This window comes from Nanorana parkeri, unplaced genomic scaffold, assembly GCF_000935625.1.
Source record: "Nanorana parkeri isolate BGI_ZX_2015 unplaced genomic scaffold, ASM93562v1 scaffold767, whole genome shotgun sequence".
In the NCBI taxonomy this organism is placed as follows: Eukaryota; Metazoa; Chordata; class Amphibia; order Anura; family Dicroglossidae; genus Nanorana; species Nanorana parkeri.
This window is the reverse complement of record NW_017307035.1, coordinates 524,481-542,358: the sequence shown is the minus strand read 5'-3', so window position 1 is coordinate 542,358 and position 17,878 is coordinate 524,481. Positions and strand designations below refer to the sequence as shown.

At 38.3% G+C, this 17,878-nt stretch overlaps 1 protein-coding gene across 2 annotated transcripts in view; it reads right to left on the bottom strand.

Moving 5' to 3' along the window:
• Window positions 1-17,878, bottom strand: part of SEZ6L (seizure related 6 homolog like) — a 309,976-nt gene that overhangs the window by 33,191 nt on the left and 258,907 nt on the right. For both annotated transcript variants that reach the window (XM_018564635.1, XM_018564634.1), the window contains 2 exons: window positions 14,313-14,509; window positions 7,977-8,171 (listed from right to left, as the gene is read on the bottom strand). In XM_018564635.1, the coding sequence (XP_018420137.1) occupies window positions 7,977-8,171; window positions 14,313-14,509 (392 nt within the window). The remainder of the gene's footprint in view (window positions 1-7,976; window positions 8,172-14,312; window positions 14,510-17,878) is intronic.

Genomic DNA, 17,878 nt, shown 5'->3' with positions numbered 1-17,878 from the left:
ACTGAACAATAGATTTACAATTATCCTCTGCTAATATGAATGGGTTAAATGATCCGTAGTACATGATATGTAGCCCTGTACCCCCTTTTCCACTTACAGAGCTAGGTTATTGTTTTTCTTTTAAATAAATATTCATGTAATTTTATTGGTATCTATCTTCATTTTGTACATTTACCAGTAGCTGCCTCATTTCCCACCATAGGCTTATATTATTTTATTTTTTCCCAGGTTTTTGTGGTAAAATTAGGTACCTCGGCTTATATTCGGGATGGCTTATACTCGAGTATATACGGTAATCACTTTTTTTAGACATAACCCAGGGCACATTCCCACATTCAACTATAACAAAAAGCTATTACAAGAGGAAGACAGCTTGTGCCCACATTTATTTTTCTTTAACACTTTCTAATAGCATTCCTGTGGATGTATACAAGGTGTACAAAGCAAAGAGATGACATTAAGTTCAGGGTCTAAACAAGCACAGCATAAAACCATAACAGTAAAATAGACCACTGAAGCAGTGGCTGCTTGTGGTCTAGCAAAAAAAATCAAATTTCTATATCTGAGGATGACAGAGAAGACCTGAGAGGTTGCTTGTCTTGATTCAGCATATTTCCTTCCTGCACTATTGTCAAAAGCTTAAACTAATTTATATGCAGTTTATCAATAAAAAGCTATTGCTTATATATAGTTATTTCCAGAGATTAACATATTTATATGGGTGTAAGACCCTAACTAATATGTAGGTGCTTGGTGACTGCAAAAGGCCTGCCACATTTTCATTATTATCTTTCATTGGTAAAATCGGGAAGTAATTTGCCCATTCTGGCAGTTCAACCAATCACTGACGTTGTATTTTAAAATTCTATTTCTACAGGATGAAAAAGGACAATACATAAAGGAAGAATATATAGACTAACATTTATATTGTAGCATGCCAGTTTTGTGCTAGCACAGGGGTAAAAGATGCCTAAGATACCAAAAAGCTGTGGGAGAATAATATAAACAAGTACAAAATCCATAACCCTTTGTAACAAGTACAAGCATCTTCTAAAACTCTTACAAGCTCATCTTGAAATGGTTACAGGATTCTTTGAATTCTTTGAAATACCCATTTGTGTAGGAGTCAAGGATTACTCAGTATTATGTTTTAAAATATTTTATTATTTTTGATGGAAGTTACATAAACACATCAAATAATAATAATAATAATTATAATAATCGTATATACCAAATAGCAAGTACAAACACCACCAACTAAGTAAAAGAGAAGAGAGGACTTTGAGCAGTACTATTACAAAAAGAGTCAAGTTACAAACAAAAGGTCATTCACAAAAGTTTCAGAATTCCACAACAAGCAACAATTCATCTAAAAGTATGATGGCGACAAAATTCCTGCAGATCTTGGCAGGACAACCACTATCAGCTGAACTCTATCTTCATAAAAATCCATAGAAGATGAAAATATTTTTTTTAACTTATGTGCATACAAAACTTCACTTAAATGATTCCAAGTCCAGTTTACATCCACAACAGAGATGGTATTAAGTTATCACTTTGTAGGGCTGAAGATTGTAGAGGAAATGTATGAGCAAAGCTATGGCACCCAGAGCTGATGGTGAGATGCTGGTCCTGGTGAATTAAACCATGGGCTAAATTAGTACAATCAAGCAATTCAGATAGCAGAATAGTGAAATAATGGCATGCCGTACTTCAGAGACAAGAACTCAATGTAATGAAACACATAGTTCATATGTGGTCTTATTTATTAAAGAAGGTTTTACATTTACATGGTCATTCTTTAGTGCAGTAACCCAAAGTATTCTTAAGTGCAGTAACCCAAAGCAACTAATCAGAATCCATCTTCTACAGGTCTGGCTGCAGCACAGTGAATTCTGTTCTTTTTTTGTGCTGAAGAATAAAACAAACAAGCACTCTTCATTTTTTTGAAAGGTAAGCACTTTATTAAATAAGTTTGACTTTGACTTAAATAACTAAAGTTAAACATATGAGCTGATGCTAATGGATTCTGATTATTGGCTCTGCAATTATTCGAATGAAAGCACTGATATGACACATACAGACTTACTCAACAAAGAGTTCTTATTCTTAAAGTGTAACCCCAGCCATTTTTTTGTTTAATTGGATAGACACTACCCTTTGACATCTGTCACTGAACAGGTTTCCCTTTAAAATAGTTCCCTCATCTCCTGTTCTAGTAACAATTGTAATATTTTGAATTTCCCCTTACCTTATATCCCAGTGACCAATGTCACCATGGCAAAGAGTGAGGGCGAATCTTCCCAATAGGGACACAAACAGCAAACAAAAAACCCGAGAGAGGTTCTTGCTATTCCCCACTATGTCCAAAATAATAAAAACAAATTTGGCTGGAATTTCATTTTAAGTTACAATTCTTAAGTGCAGAAACCCATAGCAACCTATTAGAATCCACCTTTCACCGGTTTAGCTTTAGCAGAGTGACTTCTGTTTGGTTGCTTAACTTAAGATATAGAACTTAAGAACACATTCTTTATTGAATAAAGCTGATCATGATTTGACAGCTATGCAGAATTGTTTCTATGATATCATTTGATTTGGAAAAATAAATGACTGTTAAAACACTAGAGCTATTTGGTATATAAACTGATCTGAATACATGCACATATGTTAAACTGCTTTATGTTTTATTATTATTATTAAGTTATGTTTTATAATTATTTCATTATTATAGTTTTTTTCATTAAGATTATTAAAAATATATTTTGGCCTTAAATCCTTTGTCATGTAGGAAATATTCAAACTAAATATAGAACTGGAAATCCACCACAATAACTTCCTGTACCACTATTTATTGACATTTGAAGGGTAAAGACCTTGACTAGGCACCCTGTTTATCAATTGGGAGACGTGAAATGATCGTATCTCCAAATATGCTAACAATATTTGAACAACCAATGTTTCTGAGCAATTTTCAGTCTTTTGTTTTTACTCTGTACATGTTAACACTGTACAGAACCACATTCTTAGGCAGATGGTATGTGCCTGCAAAAGGGGCATAAGATACAGCTAATGCACATAAGGAATTAAACAAACTGTTATTATGTTATGCATTATTAAGGAGGTGTTAACATACAAGATGCAAGAAAATGAAACATATACATCTAGTTAATATGTTATCACAACAATTTAACAAGCGCATCATTTCCTTTGGAACACAAAGCAGCTAAAATTATGTTGATCAATAACATAAAAACAAACTACAACCCTATCATACAGACAAAAATGAATGCACACACCTCTATATCTATTAACAATGTAAAATATTTATCATTGTAGTTACTTTTTCATGCAGTTGTTTATGCAGTGTTATCAGCCATTTTATACCAAAGAAAAAGTAAAGTGTATTTGCTTCCCTTCACTTGCTGTTCTTTAAACACAATAGAAAATAAGAGGAGATCTCTCCAACGTGCAGGAAATCCTATATCTCATTGGGCAGATGTCTCTATCAGAAAATTATCCTTCCATTTCTGTTCTGGCGCCAACTCAAGATTTTGGAATTTCCTGCCCTTTCCCAGTGATGGTCCCAAAACAAACTGAGAAGGTGAATCTCCCTAGCATGGATAGATACAATACAAACCTGATAAAGGTTCTAACCCTGACCACTTTATCCAAAACTAAAATTAAGAAAAAAGTTTAAGCTTTAGATACACATTATGTTGCCCATAATGCATATTACTAGTTGCAGAGACAGCCAACTGATTTGCTGCTGACTTTCAAGGTCCACAAATATCTTCTGGGGTATTCAATAGCTGAGATGGAAGACACAATCATCTATAGGCCACACTAGTCATATGCCCAACACCCAATCCCAATGCCAATATATGTTAACTAGGCTATTCTGTATTCAGGGGTAGGCAAATTCGGCCCTCCAGCTGTGGTGAAACTACAAATCCCATAAGGCATTGCAAGATTCTAACAGCCAGAGGCATGACTTCCGGAGGCAGAGGCATAATGGAATGTATAGTTTCACCACAGCTGGAGGGCCACAGTTTGTCCACCCTGTTGTAGATAGACAGAGCAAAGATGAAGAAGTGTTACACAGTCCTGATTGTCTGTCTGTGGCTAACATCAAATGGGAGCTTTTCATGGCTGAGATCCCGTTAGATAAGAATATCTTCTCTTAGAAGTACTACATGTCTGGTAGGATTAGAACATTTGCTATTGACCTTTAGACTGAGCTATCATCAGCTTAATGAGGATTTGCATCCTGTAATTTTCAATGAAAAAAAAATCACTATCACTAAAAGTTCTGACATGACTTATTAGAAAAGAAGGAGTTATTTCAAACAAAATAAGTTGTCAGTCATGTCACTGGGTCTTTGATAGAAAAAGGAGCACATGGATAAACAAACAAATGAGTAAATGAATGAAAGGCTATTCATACGGATTCTCTCATATACATGATGTCAATATCAATTTCACTGTCATCAACCATTACTCTTTAGGAACAGTTTGATTTAAACCTTTGCTTCAACCTCACCTTTCCCAGTCTGTTCACTGCATTTATTTTGTGTTCCCTTTTATTATTCCTTCTGATTTCAGTAGTCTGCAGGCGTCAAGCAGAACATACATTCCAAGAACAGAGTATGTACAGAGCTACTAGTAGGGCATAGTTTTGTTTTGGCTTTGAACATCCTTTTCATTTTTAAGTGTGCTTGCCAAAACCACAAACCACTTATTACACTTGCATAACCCGAACAGTCAACTTATATGACATGCAGTAAATTATGATGATAGGCATTACTGATTATGATAAGTAAATTGCTGCCTACAATGTGTACAAATACAAATTGGTGTATGATAGGTCTGTACCTAGAGGGATCATTTCTCCACCATGGATGAAATGTTTATATGGCTGGCATGAATGATGCCATGCTTATCTAATAATGATTTCCATGCTTATCTAATAATGATTACCATGTGAAAAATTTCTGCTTTGAAACAATTTTCAGAGTTGTTGCCAGGTGGTTATACTTTCATCACCATATCTTATGCTGTATGTAGTGCCTGCTAAACCGTCAATGCCTAATCTTGCCAAATTTGTCAAAGTTCATCCAATAACTACTACTACTTTATTCTGTAATAATGGTGCCATCCACTAATTTTTGCCTCCCGCACAGCTAGATTTTATCAATACACCAAACTGAGTTTTTAGAGATATATATTTTAAAACAAACTCCAGTAGAAGGGGTAAATATCGCTAATCATATGCATAGGTTTTTATTTAATAAATGGTGCCTGTTAATGTATAATACCTTTCTTGATACAAAGTATAAGGACAAAGCAACAAAGTAATATTACTTAGAACAATATACAGAAATGTTTTAGATGGTAATCATTATTAGATAAGCATAAACATTTCATCCATGGTGGAGAAATGATCCCTATGGGTACAGACCTATCATACACCAGTTTATTTGAATAAAAGCCTATTCGAGTGCTTTTACAGGATTCAAGAATTTTTGAGTCCTTATGGCTAGTTGATAAAAGCTGATCTAGTTATTTCTACAGATTCACACTGACACTTTCCCCTTTTTCAGCAACTATACCCTGCAAACAGGGTATAGTGGTGGAAGGATGTGATTTATAGCATAAACATCCCAACTATCTCCTGTTGTCACACACATGCACAAAACTCATCCCATTAACACTACAATGCAACAAAGCATGTATGGTGGAGTGCTTGAATGGTGTTATTGTGAATGTTTCTAGCAGCATAGAAAGCTCATGTTCATGTTAAAAGCATTCAACAATTGTGCTTAATGACAGTCTATGTATACATGCAATTTATTACATTGACAAGGCAAAAAGGCAAACATTACTATAGCCCTTATTCAATAACACAATGCTGCAAAGAAGAGCACTGTGTAGTATCAGAAAACAGATATCAATAATTTATCTACACTAAATAGCTGAAATCTGATTGGCTGCTATTAGGTACAACATACCATTGCTTTTTAACTATTATCATACAAGTATCCATAAGCATGAGGTGACAGTGTCCCAACTCATGCAGTTGACAATCTCCTATCTACACATTAACCTTAGATATTGCCATTTAATGGTGCACAGGAGAAATTATGGCCTCAAAGGTTAAATACCTTGTCTAATCCTCACTGGTTCATCACAGATAAGCCAGTGCCATACAGTGTCTGTTGGTACCTCACCCACCCCTTTTTTTTCAGGCCAAATACATTTGACTGAGCTAAGCATCAAAGTTAATGCAGGAAGCTGGACAAAATGACATCTAAAAGACATACAGGTGGAGGGCATCCTCTCATGGCCATTGGTGGTGTTACTCTGCAGAGGTTGTGGACGAATGGATTCTAAAATAATTACAGCACCATCACGGATTTGCATAAAATAAATTACACACAAAACTAGAGGTATATTAGAAACATACACCCAAGAAAAGCATTACTGAATTAGTACTTTTATAATAAACCTTTAAACACACATGCTCGAGATGATATACTACATATCAAAACTCCAAATAATTGCCCTGGATCTTTGTAGATCAAAGGTCAAAAGATCTTAGGCTGAGTGGAAAATCCAATTGTTTGATAGCTGCATCTGGTAATGTGTGCAGTTATTTTTCTAATGTCCCATTGCAATTTGCATTTAGGCAAAGATCTTTTCAAATTCTGCTCTACACATATAGAGATTCATCCACTGGCCTATCCGTGATTCTTATGGTGGTATGCACCTGTTGTGTATAAGTACCTTAAGTGCTTTACTATGGATTGGCTAGACTAGCAAATGTTATGAGCAAAAATATTTATCTTATTAATAACCCTGTAATAATCTGATGTTGGGCTCCCTGGTCTATTAAACCTTTACTAGCACTTTACCACTATTTTTAGATCAACATAGATGATCCATGTTGATCTCAAAAAGTGTGACTCCAGACAATTTTTTTAAAGTTTTGGGTAGCGTGGGGAAGGATTAAAATATCTGCCAGGTTTTTATTGCCCTCCCTCACATCTTGTCTCACCAAGTGACAACAGGAAGAGTAATAAAATCACCTTCTAGGTAGAACAGGTGTCGCCATTGAGAGATTCCCCACTTTCCCACTCTGTTATAGCAACAACTGTAAAAGTTTTAATGATCTTTCTTATCTTTTTTTCTGATCATTCTGCCAAAATGATAGAATCTCCTTAAAGGAGAACTATGGGGTCAGTGTTTTTCCCAATAGTTCTCCTTGGGGTAACGGGAGGACACAAACTAGCATCCTCCCGTTAGCCTAAGCTCAGTATACCGCGAGCTGCAGCTCGCGGTATACTGAGACGCCGCACCTGGAGCGGATCCCGACGTAGCTGACGGGATCCGCCCAGCTGCGTGAGTGACAGCTGGCTCTGCCTATCTAGAGGCAGAGCCAGCTGTACCCGCCCCCTCCCCCGTCCGTTCCGCCAGTCAGCGCTGGCAGATCGGAGCGGGGAGAGGGGAATCCAGCCCCTCCCCCTGTCACGGCAGAGAGCCGTGACAGGATCGAGAGGTGAGGGAACCCGGTATGTGTTCCCTCACCTCCCGATCTACTGAGCCGACCTGTGACAGTCTCATTGTCACAGGTCGGCTTAGAACTATGAGGTGAGTGGAAATCACTCATCTCATAGTTCTCCTTTAATGTGGACATAGACAGCACCAGAAACCTGACATAATTTCTAATCCTTACCCAATACATGCCTCCAATCCTTAACGCATTCATCCCAAACACTGATTTGCACATCTTTTCCATCTAAATGATATTTAAAAGTGTATCTCCATGCTCAGATAACACACAACAGGGATAATGTATTCAAGGCAATGACTCAGATAAACAAAAGTTGATTTCTGAAGATGAATACCAATTGCTGAAGATTCAGGAAGGCCATGGAATGATCTAGAGTGGAGTAATAAAACTGCGCGTGTCTTACTTTTCTCACAAAACGGAGGGTCGCTGCTCCAGCTTAGATCCCACTGACAGGTCAGGGTTTCACTGCCCACAATATCATATCCAGGATCACACTGATATGTAATTTTGGCTCCTCTGATGAGATCTGTGTGAGATGTAGTCTTCCATCCATTCTGGATTTCAGGTAGTTCTGAGCAAGAATCATTCCTGGACACTTCTAAAATATATAACACAAAGAAGCTGATTGTAAAAAGAATTATTGCGGGGTTGATTTGCTAACAGAGTGATTTTTTTTACCATAGGCTATATTCACCTAGAAAAAAACGTAACTTATATTTTCCTCTGAAACTGATCGAGTATGTAAAGTGCATATACACTCTAACAATAGTCTTCCCTTATCTTCTCCCTTTTGGTCTGGTAAATATACTGTTGGAGGTGTTTTGTTATATCTGCTGGATAAATACAACCCACCCTTCAAGTTATGGAGACAAGAAGGCCAGGTGTTCTATAGTCCTGTCCCAGAATGACAACACTCCTCTGTAGATACAGTATGGTGAGTGAGTGTTTTCACTCCTGAACAGGAGGTGTGTTATTGACTGGATTGCCAGCTAAAAGGAAAGAAGCCTAAAAAAAGAAAACTAATGCAGCCAAGACATCCAAGGACTGGTAGGAATCTAGCAATGCATTCCTATGGTGACATTTTGTTTTTATTCTGACGCCAGCCAACGGCTCCGTGTCAGGATAAAAGCCGCTCGGCCAGCTTCGGCTTTTACCTCGGCTCAGTCAAGCCAAAGCATATGCCTGAGCCGCCCGTCCGACTTCGGGAGCTGTAGGGCTATAGTGAATAGCCCGTAGAGCAGCCCTTCGGTTCTACTGAACCGAAGGGGTCCTGGGGCCGCAGCTACAGCTAGATCCCTCGGCTGCTTAGTGAATAGACCCCTTAGTTTGTTGAAGCAAATTGTATTATAAACAACTACTTAAAAAATAAAAATACTTGCATTCCACTTTTTTTTCATCTTTTGCTGCTTCTAAGCACTGTTGTTGCCACTTCCTGTCTACATGCATACACTCCAATGATGGTTTCATGGCATCATTTTTAGTGTGGGTTTCCTGATGTCGAAAACCATCCTTGGACCATGCATTTGTAATGTATGTTTAAGCGGCCACTTGTAGTCTCCATCAGACTCCTGTGTGTCAGGGTGACAACATATGAACACAATTGGGAGATGGAGACAGACCACTGTCACCCTCCTATAGCAGGAATTACCTTAACAAGGACCTTGATAATAGTATCACCAGGTATTATTTTAAGGAAAGATGCAAATTCAAAAACATAAAAAATTACTTGTTTGCAATAAAATGTTAAATCTTCTATGACGCTTCAGTAATTGAGTTTACATATACTTTAAAATTCTGTTTGGTTTAGTGTTTTATCAAAAGCAGTTATCCACCTTTGTGTTGTGGTCAACAGCAGCTATCTCCCATTAAATATATTTTCTGCATGTACACTCAATTTTTAGTATATTTGTGTTTGAATATTTGTAAATGCAGTGTAAAATAGATCTAATCTATAAGCTCTGTGTAAATGTAGTCATAATAAGCCAACATGATTAGTACAATATGCATGTATTTGCTTTACCCAGATGTACCATGAAATTTGCATTGGCTGTTTGAGCACATTTCTGAAACAGTAGGAGTAAACCTTTTTGTTCTGATTTTTTTCTGTTTTTGTTGTAGCACAGTTTTGTATCTCAGCAGGTGCTGAATTGGCCCAATCTATACAAATAATAGGGCTGTCTTACAAACAGTGGTATCTTATCTCACAGAGCAGCAAGAAATGATAGCTATGAAACTAACTGCAGGAGCGCTAGTTGAGATGAGCAGAAATAAAGTTTCTTAACCCTTTCAAATCTATGCAATGCTGAGATTAGCTTCAACTGTGAATAATAAAGAAAGCTAAAGATATACGGACACCATGTGGTTAACACATCTTTACATCGTAGAACTTAAACGCATCCAGAATTTTTTCTATCAACAACGATTTGAGATCAGCTGTTAAGTTAAAAAGAAATTCAAATAAAAACGAGTTTAAGCAACTATATAGCATAGTTAAAATCTATCTATCACAGCGGAGTCCAAGAAATGTGACACTGGCTTGATTTTCTTTGTTAAAGTTTTGAAGTATAAATATAAACCCATTTTTTATCACAGCTAGGCTAAACAGACAGAGCATAAAGCTCTGTCTGGTAAATCCCCCCTAATTAATGCAATATATTGCAGCTTACCAGTCCTGGTGGCTATATACGTTTTTTTATTTTCTATCTTTTATTTTTACCTGGTAATCATGCCAGTAACACAACTCCTTGGGTGACAATGCCCACTCACCGTTCTGTATCAGGACAACAGAAGAGAACAACCCCTTCCTCCTCTCCACAACATAGAGGGAAAGGGGTTCAGCAGCCCTCGGAGACAGCTGAACAATGTAACAGATAAACATGTAGCACAGGCAGAGAGCACAGGATGTTATTGGCAGAAAAGTTTCTGGAAGGATCAACAGGTATTTTTTTGTCACCGGTGAGGAAACTGTGCCTGAGGATCTGCAGTGTAAGCATCTCTCTGCCTCTGCTTCATTCATTCCATGGATGAGTGCAGTCTGCACCTCTCCTGCTTCTTAAATATCCCCCCCACTAGTTATCAGACCACCAGCCAGGCAGCTCTGACATGAGGTAGCAAAACCCTGCCTGTACTAAGATGTATACGAGGCAAGATACAGTGCAGATGAAGGCATGGCAAGTCAGAAAGAAGCTGCCATTTATTGGAACAGAGCTAGGGGTTTTATGGATAAGCAGCAGCTTGTTAAGTAACACTGCACATTTTAGCATTCATTTATTTTGTTAAAAAGCGCCTGGCTACATAGCACATTATTTTTGCTCTTGGTTGATTAATATTGGTTAAGTTAGGTAATTTCTACACCTGCTAAGTTTACACAATGTTGATGTTGTTTTAGGTGGGCATTTTTTAAATCTTCATGATGAAGTAGTGAATAGAACATTGGAGACACGCATTGCTTTAAAGTGGGCATCTAGCATTGGTGATGCTGCTTCTTCCTCCCCTAATTTAAGGCTGTCAAGACAAGTTGTGGCTATTTAAATTCAAGGGCTTGCAGTTAAATAGAGACCTTCAGTTAGAAATTAATATTAATATTGCTGTACCATACCATTCTCGCACTATGCCAAGATGCTAGTTGTTATCCTGGACCTTTCAGCCCCATATCCAATCACCATACAAATTCTACTGGGGGGCTTCAGTCTATCATGAATGCTCTGGTTGCAGACTCATCCACCTCACCAACTGCTCAGTGTCTTCAACCACCTCTGCCAATCCCTCCACTTGCTTCCAATCACCCAAAGGATGGAATTCAAAATATTAACAACCACAACTCTACCCCTTGCTATATCTTACCTATTGTCTCAAAGTATCACCCTAAGCCCTGGTTCACACCTAGGCGTATTGGATATGCGCGTCTGTCGCGCGTTTTTTTTACTGAGTAAAAAAAATCGCGCGACAAACGCGCGTTTCCGAGGGGTACTTGGCTGTATCCCAATGGAAACGCGCAACAAAAACGTCCCAAAGTAGTACATGTACCTTTTCAGGCGTGGACCCTTTTGTAGCGCATTAGGGACGGGCTGAAATACGCCAAGGTGTGAACCAGACCCATTGAATACAATGGGATTTAGATGTTTGAGCGTTTTGTAGAGCGTTCGTCGAGCGTAGAACGCGCTACAAAACGTTCAGGTGTGAACGAGGGCGAACTGACCTCTCTGCTACTTCCAAGACCTCCCGCTCTCTAGCTCCCTTGTAACTCCTGCCATGCTCACCTCCAGGCCTTCTCTAGAATCTCTCCCATCCTCTGGAACTCCCTACCCCAAACTGTCCATCTATCTCCTACTCTGTCTGCCTTAAGAAGATCCCTGAAAACTCATCTCTTTAAGGAAGCCTATCCCACCTCAACCTTACCACTGAACTATCACTTTCTCAAACAATTCATCCCCATGCAGCTACCACCTCTTGTACCACTTGCCCCTCACTTTTAGACTGTCAGGCTCTCACAGACAGGGCCCTCCTAACCCTCTTGTCTTGAGTTGTATTGTAACTGTAATGTCTTCCTTATATTGTAAAGGGCACCTAAAACTTAACCCTTGTAATGTGGGGTTAGCCACACTGCAAGGGGTAAGAACATTCTTCTTTAAAAACAAAATGGAAAATTTGACCCTGTGCTCTTCCAGCATAAAAAAAATACTTTTGAAAATTAGCAATTTGTTTTAGATAAATACAATTATGGCATGAGCCAGATCAAGAAGCAAAATGTTAGCAGATGATTAGTTATTCACTTGTTTTACCAATTATTATATTTTTGCTAATAATGAGAGAACAGCAGATCAAATAACACTATCCATCCAAAAATAAATAAATACATAATAATGGCACACATAGAAGAAAGGTGAATAACATACATGGGGCATTTATAAAGCAGTGAATTTGACATTCACCAAAAATAAACTTCAGGTGCATATGCGTTAAATGACCGTGACTGATTCACCACCTGTAAATGTTTGGTAAAAGTCCCTTCTTTATAAATATACCACATAGTGTTTTTGTGCTGAATTTAAATATTTTTTAGAGTTTCTCTATTAGACAGGCTTCTTGAATAACACACAACTTTACTTTGATAATAGCATATATTTATAAGTTAATTAAAATCACAGCAGTGTTTGATTTTCTGCTGAATTACACCCATCTCAGTTATGCATCCAGCTGTAATCAGCAAACTGGGACTCCACTTGCTTTGGTGCTGCTTTTCCTTATTTAAACTTGTCCTGAGAAGACATCAGTGACTACACTGTTTTCAGGGAAAGATCGAAGTAGGATCATTAAAAAAAAAGGAAGTTTCAATGTTACATGCCATAATTTGGTACGACTTCTGGAGGTCACTCGCTAGTTTACAATAATTTCCTGCTTTCATTTTTTTTTTTTTACAGATACTTTTAAATGTTTTCTTATGCAGCCTTTTGAATTTAATTTACTCTACATCAACTTTATCTGTTATCAGTTCTGTTATCTGAGGACCTACAAAATTACCTTCCTTAATCTTAGCACCGCTTATCCTGGGAGATTTATTTCTCAAGTACATAAATGCTGTTCCTGTTTTATCCCACGTTTCAACAAAGTTTTTCATAAATCCAAGTTTGATATGCAAAAGAGGAAGGTAAACTTTTCAAGGTTGACCAGTGGAGTGTTTATCACATTCTTCTCTCCTGTACAAATGAGGTATGTTTTGGCCATTCTTTCTTAATGTAATGTTTTTTTCTTGTTCCTACTGTGCGACTCAAAAAAACAAAAAACAAACAAACAAACAGTGCTTTGTATATTCAATCTGCAAGCCGAGCAGAAGTACAACCGCCTTCAGATTTTCCATTTATAGTTATTAATTTTTATTTTGTATATTTATGCTAGAGAACAATAATAACAACTAGATTTTTCTCAATATGTTGCAGATATGAAATTATAGTGAAAGTATGGTACTGTAAGGTCACTAATTGAACAGAATAATGAAGATGCAGTCACAAAAAAAAGCCTTAAAGCTGGCCACACACTTTACAATTATATGCAGATTTTTGTGGTCAGATGGAGATTCCTCCATCTACGCTAAGATGGAGGAATGTGTGGATGGAGTGATCTCCCACTGGGCCAAGCTTCAGTATCTTGCTAGTCGGCTCCGCTGGCTGTCAAAATACCTGAACAGCATTGTTCAGGTGTTTTGAGAATCTGTTGCCCTTTTTCCATCTGACCACAGACAATCTGCAGATAATTTTAAGGTGTATGGGCCCCTTAATGCAGAAATTCTGAAATGCTTCTTTGAATTCGGCAAGTAAAAGTCAGCTTAGAACAACTATTGCAATCAATGTGCCAAAATTGGTTTTGACCCGTGTATAAAAAGCAAATGACTTTTATAGAATGCAAACAATATATAATATATATATATATATATACCTTGCATTTGTCACCAACCACACCACAGTATTCACTGCAGGATGTGTTGTGAGGTTTTGTCTATGAATGTAAAATAACATGGACAATCAAGCTGAACTACTGAGACATGTCCTATATTTTATAGATAATAAAAGCTTTGTAGGCTGAAGACATCAGTGACAGTTATTTGTTCATAGCAGCATTATTCACTGATGATCACTATACTCAAGTCAGGAGTGAGGTTGTATGGCCAGATATCAACTTTTATAACCTCATTCACTGAGCAGTCTTCTAGTCTGCTGTTTCAATCATAAAGAGAGCTGCTCACCTATATAATTCAAAATAAATCCTTGTCCTTTCCCAAAGATCATCCCCGCTGGATCAGAATGAAACTGAATTGAGAGGTCGGGGGATGAGGAGTAGAGTTTCTGAGGGCCACTGGTTCCAACGTACTGTCCCAAAATCTTTGATGTAATTTCATCTCCATCATAAATGGTCAGAATATCGTTGTTGCTCAGATTCATTCTGCAATGTGAGACAGAAAACATAGGGTGTCATACAAATTATACTGTGTGTATCAAAAATCAACCGTTATGCAATTTTAACTTGGTTTGAGTCCTCTTGGAGGAACCTATGTTTGTATGGTACAATAGTAATTCTTCAGAATGAACTCTCTTTTCAAGAAATTGCCAAACAAATGCTCCTTAACCCAGTAGGCATCACTCATACATACCTATATCCTACATTAATACAATGATAATCCCTAATCCCTCATTCTTATTTCAGAGAAAAGAGATAGCTGCATGATTTAATCAATTGTACCGCAGTAACTCAGCATTCTAACCATGTATGGGGTAGAAGCAATTGCAGAACAGAACCTTTTTACATAGGAGGTCTGATGCCAGTAACTGTGCTGCACATACCTTAAAATATACAGCCATAGTATAAAACTGCACCTTACATTAAAAATGAGTCCTCACTTCATTTTAAATGTGCCACAGTCTTCTCTCTCTTATTCACTGGGAATGTATGACATTATAACTTTCTGAGAGGCAGCAGCAGAAAAGCTCAACTGTTTCAAAACAACATGTGTACAACCAAGCAAGTGTATAAGGCTGCATTCACACTTGAGCATCTACAGACAATTTGTTGAGGTATATTCATGCCCATTCACACCAATTCCAGTACGTTCCAGCACAGTTAGCTGCAGGAATGCACTGGATTGCATACTGCAAGGCTCCCTGCATTCTGGGGCAGGAGAGGGCATGGCAGTGCATTCAAGTCAATGGCACCGCAGCCATGCCCCCTGCCCGCAGTGCGATCGCCTGCACCAAAATGCATGGCACAGCAATGCCAGCATTCATGTCTGGTGCATTTGCAAAAAATAGTGCTTGTACATTGCTGTGCAACGCATTCTGGTGCAAGTAATTGCTCTGCGGGCCGGGGGTGTGGCTGCAGAGCGATTGACTTGAATGCACTGGAATGCCCCCTCCGGCCCCAGAATGCAGGGAGCCTTACATCGCCATACCCCCTAATGCCACAGAATGCAGGGAGCGTTACGGTATGTGATCCAGTGTGTTCCAGCAGCTAAGCGTGCTGGAATATACTGGAATTAGTGTGAGCAGGCCCTAAGCGTTTTTGTTTTAGCAAGATACTAGGAGTAAGAGATGGGGGTTTGGCTTTGAAAACACTGATTTTCAGACATTTTAAAGCATTTTTTAGGCACATCCATTAAACTCTATGGAACCAAAAACTCCACATTCTGCTTCAAAAGTAGTTCAAGTACCTTTCTGAGGTTCAGGCATTAATGTACAGGTGTCTGAGTGCTCATATGTTAACAGGCAAAATTTAAAAGCATGATATTTTGGTTGTTGAGCATTTTGTAGCTTTGAGCTTCAAGCTAAAAAATGCTCAGGTGGGAATCGGGGCTAAAGGTTACTGCACAGATGGCAGGATTTACATGATTGTATTATCTGTGGGCAAGAGTGGTGTATGCAAACCCTGGATGATGCCTTAATGAAGATGGAGCTGGCCTTCTGGGAGAAAGTACATTTAGACACTGTCAGGAGGAGTACTGCAATCTCATTGAGAGGTAATAAATACTTACATTACATTACATTAGCTCTATTACACTTAAACTGCATGTATAGCTGACACTTAAAAAAAATTAAAAAAAAATTGGATAGACTAGGGACTCCCATGAGTTAATTTTTTGCTGTCTGCGTACCATTGGGGAAATTTCCCTTCACTTCCTGTCCCAGAGACACAACAGGAGACAGATAAAATCTCCCAAAGTAAGGAGAATTCCCCTCTTGGATGTTATTCCCATTGCATGGCTTCACCTTACCACATTGGAGACAACTCTAATAATTTTGATTTCCCCTCACTTTCTTTCTTCGAGACAATGGTCAGCAGGACAAAGAGAAAAGGGTGAATCTCCCCAATGGGAACACAGACAACCTTTGCCCCAGGCAATCCAAAAGAAAAGAAAATAGCTTTGCCTAGACATACACTTTAAATAGTAATTAGTATGTATGCAATGAACATGAAAAAAGGTCTGTTTTCGTTTGGTACAAATCAAACACATTTTTGCAGAATTTGCTCTGTTGTTCATTTCAATGTCAATTTCCAAAATTAGAAAAGACGCACAACACTGCAGAGATCAGTTCTGCAAATATAAACCTAGGACTGCACAGGCCATTTTTCCTGTCAGAGATGGAAGAAAATGTCCTGGAGACAAAATGGCTTTTTAGTGCTATCGCATCATGTCACATGGGATTAATCTCACAGAGGTATATTGTCATCTGGAAAATTACTCAACAGTCTCACAAATTAATGATTGTTAAGCAGTGCTTTTCCTTCTCCCATTTAAATGGAAAGTATAATAATTTTAGGCCACTTTTATTTTTTTATCTGATTATTTTTAAACCAATATCTTAAATATTTTTTAACTACAATTGATGCACATGGGGAGTGAAGGCTGGCCCGTGTAGTGCTATCCAATAAAAGAGCTATAGTAGCTTAAATTGCTGAAAAGTTAATGCTGGTTCTGATAGAAAGGTGTCTGAGCACACAGTTCATCATAGTTTGTTGTGTATGGAGCTGCGTAGCCACAGACCGGTCAGGGTGCCCATGCTGACCCATATCCCCCACCAAAAGTGCCTACAATGGGCACATGAGCATCAGAACTGGACCACGGAGCAATGGAAGAAGGTGATCTGGTCTGATGAACCATATTTTCTTTTATATTATGTGGATGGCTGGGTGTGTGTGTGTGTCGCTTACCTGGGGAAGAGATAGCACCAGGATGCACTAAGGGAAGAAGGCAAGTCGGCTGAGGCAGTGTGATGCTTTGGGCAATGTTCTGCTGGGAAAACCTTGGGTCTTCCCCTTCATGTGGCTGTTATTTTAACATGTACCACCTACATAAACATTGTTGCTAACCAATTACACCCCTTCATGGAAATGGTATTACCTGATGGCAGTGGCCTCTTTCAGCAGGATAATGCACCCTGCCACACAGCAAAAATGGTTCAAGAATGGTTTGAGGACCACAACAACAAGTCCGAGGTGTTGAAGTGACCTCCAACTTCTCCAGATCTCATTTCAATTAAGCATCTGTGGAATGTGCTGTAAAAACATGTCTGATCCATGAAGGCCTTGCCTCGCAACTTACAGGACTTGCTTACAGGATCTGCTACAGATGGCTTGGTGCCAGATACCAGAAGCATACCTTCAGAGGTCTAGTGTAGTGGAGTCTATGCCTCAATGGGTCAGGGCGGTTTTGGGGCAAAATGGGGACCTACTCAATATTAGCTGGTGATAATGTTATAGCTGATCGGTGTATATATACTGTATATATAATATATATATATATACATATATATGTATATA